A 12,942-nucleotide genomic window follows, 5' to 3' on the forward strand; every position below is an offset into this window, starting at 1 on the left:
GGGGAGGGGGGGGGGGGGGGGCGGTGCTTGAAAGCCTGGTTGGGTTCTCCATCACGTTGCCCAAAACCAGGCAGGGCAAAACTTGAGACAAAGAAGAGGTCTTTTCCCCTCCCCGGCCTGTATCTCAGCACAGAGATATGCTGAAATTTTCTCACTTCTTCATCACCAAACTGGGACTTCTAGCCTCTGAGCTGCAGCCACCATACAAATCGACCTCCTTTTGGCCCCAGGGGGGTGCAAACGGAGCAATAAGGGGGACAAAGTCATCCCCGTACCTTTCTCATGTATTTCCTCCCACTCAAAATATATTGCAGTGCTACTCAGGGTTAGCACCCTAGCAGGTTGTGCAGTCTGCATGAGTGAAATGAAGTATTAATCCTGCTATTCGTACAACAATACGGACTTACAAGGCCTAAAATGAGCAAGGCCTTAATCTCAAAGACAAGAGAGTTCTTGCTGAGAGTCATTTGCTAAATGGATGGTATACATTTAGCCATAAGAGATAATCAGAGCTGAAGTGCAAATTAGCAAACACTCTCTTGTACGATGTTAACAAAGGCTCATGAAAGAAATGAAAGGAGGTCGGCATTCGGTCTGTTGTTAAAGCCGGGTGGAATTTTTTTTTTTTTGTTGAAAAGGGTTTTGCTGAACATTGATTAGTTCAGAATCATAATTATTCACAAAAGCGTTTTGATGAATCTCTCGACTTGAAAAATTAATGGAGGGGGAAATTTTTCAAGTTGAAAAGATGTTTCATTTCCAAATTTGACATCGAGTAAAGCTTGAAGAACTGAGGGGGGACAACTAGAAAAAGGTTTCAGTGCTCTCAGAATAAAACATTTCTGCCCTTTCTTAACAGCTCAGTTTCCTGATCCACATATTTTGTCATTTTGAGCCCTCATTTGATCGTGAACATTTTTTTTGATATCTCAGTTTTTGTCCTCATGACAAGGAAAAGCATTTTTTTCATGTAGGTCCCTGGTCACTCTGCTTTGAAAATGAATAGCTCCACTTAATTGAAACTTTTTGCAGCTACTGCTAGGACAATAGTAGTAGAGACAATATCAGCCAGACGCAAGAGGTTTTAGAGAGTGTCATAAAGAGGCAATTAACCTTTCACTTTGTTTAAAAAAGACCAATGACTCTGTTTTATTTCCCCTACCTCTCTTGGTTGTTTTTTTCCCCTGGTTTGGGATTTTTAAACATCAAGTAGTTTGTAGTACTAAAGAGGTGTTTAGTGTGCTGGTCCCTCAGAAAAGGAGACTCTCTTGCTGTCAGGATGTCACTACCTGTAGAGCATTTGTCTCCATAAAGCTTTGCTTTGCTTTGTTTGAAGCAGAGGATAAAATACAAAGCAAATGCCAAAACGCAGGGCATGTTTGTGTGTGCAGCAAATACATTGGTTGAAACAAAGAAAAAGCTCCCTTCGGTTATGAAGTTCGTCTGCTAAATGGGACTGTCAGATCTTTGATTTCTTTTGAGACACGTTCTCATTAGATTTAAAGATGGGCATAGCTGCGCACATGCACGTGCACATATATATGTGTGCACGTTTGCCTCCTGTGTAGGCATGTTAGATGTCCAGCCGGTCACTTAATTGTGATGATCTCAAGGTCAAATGAAGGGCCTCATCCACAGAGAAGAATCCTCCCATCGGTCGTGTAATTAAGACCGTGTGAGTCGGGTACCAGTCTTGCGTGCCAGCTTGCAGCGGGAGTCTGTGCCACAGCACCCACTGCTGGGTTCAGGCAATTTGTGTTGCTGCTCAAGCGGGCACCCCCCACTCCCCTTCCTCTCTCCCAGGGTGCAGAGCTTCCTAATTACACCTCTTCTTTCCATTGACTTTGCTGGGATTTGGATTTAGGCCTTAGATACGCAGTTTTTATGCTACAAGTTTGAAGGGCCAATTTCAAATGAAGCCAACTACCACAGCTCTGAATTCCAGCCACAAATTGTACGCGCGTTTACGGTGTGAAAACGTGCACCATGGAAATGGTGCGTTAGTCTGGAGCACAGTAAAATTGCTGGTGCGTGTTTCCTGCTGTACAAGAAGCAGGAAATAACCATGCAATGCCTCCTGGAAGATGTTGAGATTTGGGGATTTACACTTGCGCGTGGCAAAAATAGTATCGAATATCACTAGCACTCATCATTGATGTGTGACTCGATGAGAGTCACTACTTCCATGTAGTGATCCCTGGCAATGTCTGATGGCCAAGAGCTCCTGAATCGACAAAAACGCCAAAGCCCACAAAGATAAAGATGCCGTTTTTGCCGTACAAAAGAAGTTATTGGCGTCACAGTGGAGCCTAGAAGCTCCAACCAGCGGGGGAGTCCGTTTGTGATGGGTCCTGCAAATGCGCGTGTTAAGAGCCAGTCCTTGCTCCAAGCAGAAGGAGAAGGAGAAAAAGCAGAAAAATTAAACAGATGAATGGAGAAAGAAACAAGGTTATTAATCCTGAATTACAGAGACGCTCTTCAGACATCAGTGACTTGGCCAGGATCACGCAAATTATCAAAATTTGGAGGAGCTAAGCATGCCATCTTCCAATGTCCGCTTTGAAGGAAGCGCTCTTCAGGTGGATTAGATGTGTGTAAATAGTGGACCCTGTTCAGGGCTGGGTTATGCTGCCGTCTTGCCTCTCCGTGGGTGGCTGGAATAACAAAGTGGTGTTGGCTGGTAGTTTTTGGAAAGTCTAAAAATTCCCAGTTTATATAAGAAAGCAATGCAGGCAGAAAGCGTGCGCCTGTGTGTATGTAAGATAAAAGAAATGACCTCTCGGAGACCTTTGCGAGTTTTATTTATAGGACCATACGAATTTAAGTTATAATGAGGTGTAACAAGCTCTCTTATGCTGTTGAACAAAGAAGTCAGCTTATTAGGTTGCATGTATTCTACTTTAATGGTGTGGACTGACAGATGAACTTGAAGGAAAGATGCAGCTGTGCATATCAAAGCTTACAAGATTCCCCATTCAGTGGCAATTGCGAATGAACAAAAACATGGTGAAATCAGTGATTCTGGTGTTAAAATAAGGAAGCCTGAAACCATTGAATGCGTCGACGGTAAAGTGATGATTTCCAAAATGGAGACAGCGTGTTCTTGGATATCAGAGAGGTGCCATGTACTTCCCCCTTTCATGTGAAGTTGCCTTAGGTAGCGAATTTTAAATAAACCCACAGTCTTTCCTAGAGTGATTCCTGACTTGTTCCTGGAGGTTTACAAGTATTTCTGCTCCCTAATCAATGGGTGAACGTGTTTGAAAATTGTGATAGATGAATGACAAGGTAGACTTAGTGAGCACTTTTCTTCCAGAAAGATCCCGGTGACCTTCATGCACCCGCTGGAGACGAGACATAGAGTCGCTTCTCCCGTTGCTGAATGTAACCGCCTCTGGCAGCTTTTCTCCAGTATGTAGAAATAAATGCTTTGCAGTGGGTTGTGACAGGAAGTGATGAATACTTTATCTATTTTTAAACTCCAGGGGACAATATGAGATACGTAGATTATTTATCCAGATTAAAATTTGACCGGGGCATTGTTTGTAGGTCTCCTATTCTCGTGCAAAGTTGCACTGTATTTTTAATGGCCACAATGGAGCCATGAATTAATTTCTGCCTTTGCCTTTTTATGCATTCTTAGTTAAATAAAACTTGAATCTTGTCCTAATTGCAATTCTCATGTTAATTTAGCTCTGATTCAGAATTTCCATCATTATTCTTTGTAGTTATCACTGAATTATTTTTGAAATAATGGGAAGTTCAGGGAAGATGCTCCAGTTTGTGATTGCACCTTTGAATTATTTATCATATTCACAGAGAAAAATGCGGTTCAAATGGAGCTTGAGCTATAAGCAAGTCTCAGTAACTAAATGGGAAGGGGGTGTTCTTCAATAGGATGTTGGAAAGGCCTCAACTATGATGAAGCCTCTGTGAGAAAATGCATCGTAAAAATGATCCCCATTTCCAACAGCTAAGTATATTAAAAGAGACAGGCCAGAGAGAGGGTGGGTGAGGTGGGCAGTTCTCAGCCCCAATTTAAAGAATAAGTTAGAGACAGAGCCAGGAACAAAAGACAAGTGTTTGTCCCGTGATCCATCACCCAGTAGGTCACAGCTTTCCTTGTGCTTTGCATGATAATATCGAGGCAGGACAGTAGCAAGTGGTACCGCGTTACTGTGCTGCCGCATACCCCACCGCTGGGGCAATCATTTATGCTCGAGGTCTTTGCCACAAGCTGGCTGGGGTGCCGGCGCGATTCGGGAAGAGAGAAACTGGAAACAAACTCTCAAAGAAAAAAGGAAACTTGCTTAATGTAAGCGGCAGTTTTGCTAGAGGTGAGTGAAGGGAAATTCTTCATTTATAAACGGTTCATTGACCCATGATAATAAAGCAGTGCTGCAGAAGAAGGATAATTATCTACTTAAGTATCAGATGCCCTAAGGGTAACGGCTTCCCTTTTTTCCTTTTGAAAAATGAACTCAGATTAAACAAATGTCCCTTTTCCTCTTTCACTGTTGACATGAATTTCCTTTTCACAAGTAAAATTAATTAGTTTTTTCTGTTCCTTTATTCCTGGTATGGAAATCAGGTCTGCGCAGCTAGTTTCCAGCTCTTCCCTGGGGCCCCAAGTTCAACCAGCAGCATCCTTTATGAAGGTGCTTTGTACAGCGTTCGGGGAAGACGGGCAGATAAATTACTGGAGCTTTATTATGCCCTTTAGGCACCTTAGGCTCGGGCAGGGGCGTAGCCTCCTAGAACCAGAAGCCCTCCGAACCACAGCATATATTCATCTCTTTGGTGGTTTCATTAGCAAAATAAATACCAATATGCTTGTACGGTTTGTTTTGTTTTTTGTTCCCAAAAATGTTTCATTTCAATAAATTAGGGAGAACTCATGGGGACAGCACAGAGACTTACTGTGCTCTGTTAAACAACAGAGGCTGCATCTTCAAAGCTGCTTAGCACCCCGAGTCTCTTGAGAGCAATGGAAACTGGTAGATACACGTCTCCCTGGAAAGGGCTGGCCCCATTTCAATATTGTCTGTCGCAATTTTGGTTCTGAAAAGCGATTGGGATGTGGCCTTGATGACTTCATCCCCGGAGACCTCAGGTTATTTCACAACGGATTTGCAAATCTGCTTCCTTTGCCGCACTTGGGAACGCGTCCTGTCTCTATTTATGCAAATAAACTGTCCCCTCAATGTATTGATTTTTCATTTCAAATCTCTCCCTGGGCACCTTGAAAATCCTCCTGATACCACTTCAACTTTTGTCTGAACCTCTTAGCTTCACAGCAGCGCCTGGTTACTTTTCCTGAATATTTGCAGGCCTATAGGTGCTGTGAGCATACCTGTGCTTCTGTATTACACTGACATGGAGCTTGAATTTCTTTAAAGTGTTGGTAAAGCTCTCATTTTAGTATTAAAAAAGTAACAAGCCATTCACTTTTCATACCATTTGCTCATCCAAATTCACATGCAATCAAAGGTGCTGTTGAGTCCCAGGGGAGCAAGTCCTTGGAGGTGCCCAGAAGGGCTCTCCTGCAGCATGGGCATCCAGATCCAGCTTCCAGAGCTGGCTCCCTTGACCACCCCAGAAATGTGTCAGAAGTGACCGTCGGCTGCGTGTGCAGCATGCAGTTACAGAATCGGGTCCGTCATTAGGAATGATACAACTTCCTGGTTTCTCTTTACTGGCAGAATAGATGGTGCAGTTGTGCTTTAAGCAAGCCCTTTGCGAATGGTCTTGGTACATTTTCATTGTTTACTTCATGGCTACACTTCAATGACTCAAGAAGTGGTGTTGCCAGAGGCAGAATAAGTAAAAAATGTGTCAGTGAACCTGGGGCTTCACAAGAAACAGCTCTAATTAACTAACTAAGCTTATAAAAGTACATCATGTTAATAATAGATGAGCATTCCTAGTGATTTGCAATTGCAGAGTTACTAAAGTAATGACCCTGATATTCTTCATGCAGACCCAGGCTTTCAACTTGGATGTCCTAAAGCTAGGAATATGAGACCAAGACGTTCAAAAGTGACTACCCAATTGGGATGCCACACACTCGCCTTTGAAAAATCAGGCCCTCTGAGCTGTCTGGGGACAGACACCCGAAGTCACTACCTGCTTTTGAAAATCTTGGCCTCCAGCTGCCTTGAGCGCTAGGAAATGTCGGCAAGTGATTTTTTCAGTGTTGTTAAGACACTTCTCTTAAGGCAGCTACATGTTAATTTAGGTGAGAAAATTTGGACCTACAACAAATGCTTAACGGAAAGGTGAAGGTTTCTGAAGTAATCCTAAAATGATCTCTGTTTTCACTATGAAACCTTCCTCACTCAGCTGCTGTTCTTGGCATGACTCCTGCATCAAGAAGAATATAAAGGGGAAAGGGATGTGCTCTCCAGGAAGATAGACACCTCATTGCTCCAGTGAACGGTATGAATACAGTCATTTTGCTCAACGTGGTTTGCATTTATGCCTTAACCAAAACAACCTCAGATGTCCTCGTCTGCCCTCTCCGACCGGCAGAGCGTTTCTGCGACCTGCGTCCTGAAGAAGTGGCTGATTTATTTCGTGCAACCCAAATGGTCGGGAACGTGGTGGAGAAACACTTCTGTGGCACCTCGCTCACCATTTCAATTCAGGTTTGTCGAGTACCTCGCTGAAAAAGCCGTCCTGTTTCCTTTTAGTATTTTGTTGAGTTTTCAGCCTTTGTCCTTGTGTCGCTGGGTTATGGAGCTTCAGACTTTAAGGGTCAGTCAAGGTAGAGCAAAAAAAAAGGGAGCGCAGTGCTGTTTTTTGCAGCATACAGCAGCTTGCCAATTCCCCGCTGTAAGAAATGGAGTCGAGTGCTGTGTCCTGGCTCCAAGAAAAGTCTGGAAAACAAATGGGACCCAGACACATTACCAGTTTGTACTCCTGGATAACTTATACGGTGGTATGTGGAGTGGCCAGACAACTCACCGCTAAAGAGAGCTGCCTGCAGCAGGCACTATCACAGTGGCTGACTACAAGGTGGGGAGGTGGGGATTGCCTGTTTGCATTGAGCATATGGCTGCCCCGGAGTAAAAAAGCTGCCGATACATACTGCCCGTGCACTGGTATATATGACATTGGTGTGGTGGCGTTCCTGCTACCCAAGGGGCGGCTTTGCTCAGGAGGGGAGCATCGTGCGCCAACGCAAGGCTGCAGTGCACATGGTTGCGTTTGCACCGGGGGGAAGTGTCACGTGTCTGCACCCCTAATTCTGCAAACTCCGTCAGGTACGGTACCTACTGCCATGACGATTTTCAGTGGCTCCCAGTAAGTGCTGCCCAGGCTGTGCAGGGTAGGGCTCATAATGCGGGTCGTCACAATGCGTGAGTAGCTCGCTGCCTGTAGGGACTAGGAAGGGAGTCTCTCGACACGCAGCCTAGCATGGCATCATGCAATTTTATTGCCTGACTCAGATGCATCTCCCGAGACAGGGCACTGGAATAGATGGACTTCTTCTTCTGTATAACCTCACAACGTCCCACGTGTAAATCAAATCTGGAGGTCAAACCCTTTTTTAATGTAACAAGTCTTTAAATAAACAGGCCTTGATTTAAAGCAGCACTTAGTCTGTATTTTACATCAACACATAACAGAAACCTTATTGCTAGCAATTAAAAACTGTGATCTGAGAGCATGAAAAATAACAAGTGTGCCAGTATTTGCTTCCTCTTAACATATAATTTCTCACTTTATCATGGCCTGAAAAGGAAAAGCGTCTGGTCCCAGAAGCTTTGTGCTGATGGTACTTGGGAGAATCCTATAAATTAACACACAATGAAATTGGATTTAAATTATTAATAGGTAATATTTCTGAATCCCCATGAGATCCTTGTTAGCGCCTCTCATCCGAGTCTTGTATTTTTTTTGCTTACAGGATGGCCCCGAAGCTGGACAGACGGTGAAGGTGAGTGCTTATTATGCAGGATACAAATGAATAAGAGACAATTATGAGAACTAATAAAAGATCAAAACGAGTCATCTGCAGAACATTTCTGTACCGTTATTTTATCCTTGAGCGCAGGAGCCCTGTGCCTGTAATGGTTGTAAATAATTTTATCTAAATGGCATGGGACAGTGTTTACATTTCCCTTCTATTCCAGCCAGAGTTTTCAGTCATGAAAATGTCATTTCTTCTCTTCTTAAAAAGAGTCTGAGATGGTAGCTGGCTCTACTTCATTTCACATGTATAGTCAGCTAACAAAAAAAGCCATTTTCTCAAAATTGTTGTTTTTATGGTAAAAATATTGCCTTTCCCTCCATAATCTTGTAGCTTTGCTTTTTTATGACCTATTGAGTTGAAGCTGATTACAGGAACAATTGAACTAAACCATGTTGGACAAACGCACGGCTAATCCATCCCTTCTTCCTCCACGTTCTCGTCATATCCTTGTTACCAAAGTTCAAATCTAATGGAGCCAATGAAGCTTCAAAACAGATCTTAAGCAAACTAGTGCAAAAAAATGATTTAATATGATATGCTCCACTCAAGTAATAAAATAGATAAAGTCCAAGATGGTTCTGCAGCCATGTTTCACTCCCCCATCACAGAAATGCCTGTGTAGTTAGATTATATGCCTGAGCATTAGATAAAGGCTATTTATTATACTTGGAATCAAAGGGAAGTCAAAATATGGTTATGCTTTAGCACTTTGCAAAATCAGATTAGATGCCTCACAGAAGCTGCTTGGGTTGATTAAGGGAGCTCTAACAACCACATGATGGCACAGAGAAACATTTCACTTCCCTTCAGTTTGCTGTACTGACCTTCTTTCTCGTAGGGCTCCCGGCGATTGCTGCAAGTATCTAGCAGAGTCGTGCAGGGAGGAGAGATGGAGAAAAGCCCATGCCTTTGAGAAGCCAAGGGGGTGTGTAGTAGTGAAACACAGGTGCCCACAGTGCAGCAATGAAGCACTTTCCGCAGCTGCTTGTGGTAGAATACAGGCTGGCACCGGGCACGGGACAACCATGAGTGAAAATGGGTTTAAATGCCATTTTTCCCCCACAAAGAGTTTTGTTATTAAATCCAAGTTGTTCTAGCAGGCAGCTCATAATATGTTTGCCAGTTGCTGCATGGGGCGGAGAGGGGGTATTCCCCCCTCCACACCACCGCTACTCGTGTCAGGGGGGTTTATGCCTTCCTTGGACTCGGTGGGTGTTGGCTGCAGCTGTGGTTGGGCAATTTGACCTGGCTGTGCTAATGTTTCTGCCAGGACTTAAACCTGGAGGTTCCTGGCTGGAGGGTCTCGCCCCGCTGCTCAGGGTCAGACTGATGCTGTATTTGGGGTCAGGAAGGAATTTTGCCCCATGGCCAGATGGGTATTTTTGCTGTGGGGGGGGACACGGCCCTCTCCTTGATATTGCACGAGTATATATTAACAGCCTTTACAGCAGCAGGACACCGGGGACCGTGATCCCTTGGCTGTCCCTGGGGCAGGTTCAGGTGTGATGCCTTGTGTAGTGTCAGGGTTGTCTGTATAGTTTTGCTAAGAGGTTAGACAATGGGGTTGGGTTTGGATAGGGATGATCCTGTCTCAGGCTGGGGGTTGGACTAGATGTGACTTCTGGAGGTCCCATGTCCAGCCCTACAACTCTATGACTGTCATTTTTATGGTTTCTTTCTGTTGCCAAGAACACATGATCCCCCCAAGAGAGAGGATTCCAGGTAGCTGCTATTTTTAGGAAGTGATCATTTGTGTTAATGAGAGAAAATTAGAGATGAAAAAATATGATGGCCTTCTCAATTTGTGGATAATAAAAAGTACATGTTTAATCTTTAGCAAAGCAGGTAGATATTATTTGTAGCTTTTTATTTGTGCAAGGGCCAGAGGCCGTAAATGGGTCTAGTCAATGAATTGTAAAGGCATTCAGGACTTCTCCGAGCTCCCAGACTACCCTTTTTACAAGTGTAATGAGATGAAAATGACCCGTGGTTCCCGCAGTCAACTCTGGCAGTCCGAGATAGAGAGTGTGTTTTCATAAATCAGAGGTTAGGAGTTTGCATTTTTCTACTTTTCTGCATCATTGGGCAACGCTATAATCTATTGTCATCACTTCAAGATGTTTCTCTTCTGCAAACACAGACAATTATTCTGTTCAGAGAATTAGGAGCTTTCAAAATCCAACTCAAAATTATTACTATGATCTGAACCTTCTTTAAAGGAAAGAAAGCAGTAAGGTGGGTCTCAGTAAGTTAATCACGGTGTTCCTCTGTCTGTTGAGGTTCATGAAGCCTGAAGCAACCTACATGAGACATGAATAGCTTTTAAAATCTTAAATCAAAGGGGTTGTGCCTTTCTGTGCATGTGCTGTTTATGTGGAAGAGGAGGATCAGGGAAAGTGTGGGTCCCTTGCTGAATGGGGTGGCAGCCCAGTGACAGAGGATGCAGAAAAGGCTGAAGTGCTCAGTGCCTTTTCTACCTCAGCCTTTGCCAGCGCAGGCAGCTCCCCAAACCATGCTGCCCGGTGCGGTAGTCTGGGAGGAGGGGAGCAGCCCTCAGTGGTGAAAGAACAAGTTAGGGACTATTTAGAGAAGCCAGATGTGTATGAGTCCATGGGGCCGGACAGGATGCACCCAAGGGTGCGGAGGGAGTTGGCTGATGTAATATCAGAGGTGCTGACCTTTCCCTTTGCAAACTCCTGGCAATCAGGAGAGGTCCAGGATGATTGCAAGCAGGCAAACATAGCACCCATCTTGAAGAAGGGGAAGGAGGAGGATCCAAGGAACTATAGACCAGTCAGCCTCACCTCAGTCCCTGGAAGGACCATGGAGCAGGAATGATGCAGTTGGGGCTGGTCCGGCTTTGAGCAGGGGCCTGGACTAGATGTGACCTCCTGAGGTCTCCTCCAACCTGGTTTCCTATGATTCTGTGTGTAAGGAATGCACTCATATTTTCCCATACAAAAAATACCCTATTTTTTTCTGTTACAAAGGCTGCATTTACCTACAGCGTGTATTTTTGAGCTTGCCCTTCCTGTACAACAGGCCTCCCAGTGATGCCCGGGAGCAGGCTGGCTGGCAAAAGCTTGGATTTGGAGCCTGCAGGTTGGCAGGGACTGCAGCCCAGCTGCGGGCAGTACAGGCTGATTGCAGGCAGCCTGGGAGGAGGCGCAGCTGGCCCTGATTAGTGTCTGGGAGCTAAGGTCTCCTAGGGAGGGGAGCCTGGGCTCAGACACAGAGAAGGAGGGAGAAGGTGCTTGGCTGTTGGCTGCAACACGGGGCCAAAACTGTCCCAGGGTCCCCAGGCTGCAAGGCTGGAGGCAGCAGCCCTGAGACGGAGGGAGGGACCTCACGAGAGAGAGAAGGAAGACCGCGCTGCGGCACTGAGGGAGCAGCACGGAGCCGGCCTGGCAGCACCTTCTCAGCGGCTGGGAAGAGAGCCCAGGACTGTGAGTCTGCCCTTTCTGAACTGCATTTAAGGACTGTATCGTGTTTAAAGGCTTTGTGAGCTAAGCAATACCCCCAGACCCAGTGCATCCTCACTGCCCGCTTACTTTGCTTGATGGGCAGCTGGATCAGAGCTCTGGAGCCATCATAGGACTTAGCCGAACAGCAACACGGCACAGTCGCGCTGGGGTTACTGGGTGTCCCAGGGTGCTGTGCTGGTCCACGTGTTGCTCGGCTCTCCTGGGTCACCTCCCTGGTTCGTTAGGCTGTTGCAGACTTTGCTACGGTTCGTTCTTGATTGTAGGAAGCGTGTCCATCCTAAGCTCTGAAAGGAGCTGTGTGGTCTCGCATGCACCATCACAGATCAACAAAGTGGTCATGGGTCCAAGTGAAAATGGCCCTGGAGCTGTGACTTGTGCACCGGAGAAGGCCAAGGAGCCTGGGTTGTGAGCGCGTAGGTTAGAGACTTGTCTGTGTGCACGGGTCGCGGGTCAGAGGAACCCAAGAGACTCCTCCTAGGTAGGAGCTTTGCAGTAGAAATGTACTCTCAGAGCTTTGTAGTTGGGTCCTGGGGGCTGGATACTGAGCTCCAGGTGTATTTCTGCCACGGTACCCTGTCACTAGAAACGCTGCCCAGGAAGCCATGCATTTAGGCAATATTTGCACACGGCAAGATGCCAGAATTCGAACATGAGCCACATGCATCACGGTGATTGCTCTCATCGCCTCTGTCACAGTAAAGTCCTGATCATGTACATTATGCACAGACTTAATCTTTCTTTATGCAAGTTGAAGCACAGGGCCCTATTTTAACTACCCTATAACCCACATTCCCCCTGGAAAGAGCCTATCCTTTTATTTTAATGACTGACAACTATTTTTATTTCCATGGCACCTTCCAAATCCTAGTCCTGGATTAGCACCCCTTGTTGCAGACTGCATTTCAGTTTGTGTGTGAGGAGGTCTGAAAAACATTTGCTAACCAGGCCTTGCACAGATGTTAGAATCACCCATGGATTTTCCTTAAAGGGACTGTTTAAGGTAAATGATATATTTGAAAATACTCTCATGCTCAGGTAGACAGGGCTGTAATTCTGGAGAAGAAAGGCTTTTTCCTACGTAGGGAAGAAAGGCAACCAGGTTGAAGCATCAGTCTCCAGTCACCCTGTGCCATGGAGCTGTTCCAGATGTTGTATGCCAGTGGTTCCAACATGTGGGTCCCAAGGCCGTGATACCTGGTCCATAGTTCATGAAGGTCCTTCATACTCTGTGGTGTTTTCAGTTACGTTTGATGCCAAAATGAGAGAGCTTGCAGGCTGATTGTAATCTCTTGGTCCAAAATGTCTGGGAACCGCTTCTTGCTACGAAATGAAATTGTTCCTCTGGTCTTGGCATAGTTGCAGTGGGTTGTATGAACCGTATACGATGGACGCAGTGTATGCATTTCAGTCTGTCACCTTTTCCGCGTCCATCCAGGACGTGTTGCTGTCAGATGGGTGCCCGGGTGTCCAGCAGGTACC

General features: G+C 45.4%; 1 protein-coding gene across 19 annotated transcripts in view; it reads left to right on the plus strand.

The window, feature by feature from the left end:
* The window catches only part of FHIT (fragile histidine triad), an 899,923-nt gene that overhangs the window by 720,897 nt on the left and 166,084 nt on the right, over positions 1–12,942 (plus strand). For 17 of the 19 annotated variants that reach the window (XM_019504830.1, XM_019504845.1, XM_019504826.1 and 14 more), the window contains 2 exons: positions 6,502–6,647; positions 7,913–7,942. The exons of 1 other annotated variant lie outside the window; for it this stretch is intronic. In XM_019504830.1, the coding sequence (XP_019360375.1) occupies positions 6,502–6,647; positions 7,913–7,942 (176 nt within the window). The remainder of the gene's footprint in view (positions 1–6,501; positions 6,648–7,912; positions 7,943–12,942) is intronic. One more of the 19 variants, XM_019504846.1, reaches the window with a different exon arrangement.

This window comes from Gavialis gangeticus, unplaced genomic scaffold, assembly GCF_001723915.1.
Source record: "Gavialis gangeticus isolate Ggan-Ray unplaced genomic scaffold, GavGan_comp1, whole genome shotgun sequence".
In the NCBI taxonomy this organism is placed as follows: domain Eukaryota; kingdom Metazoa; phylum Chordata; order Crocodylia; family Gavialidae; genus Gavialis; species Gavialis gangeticus.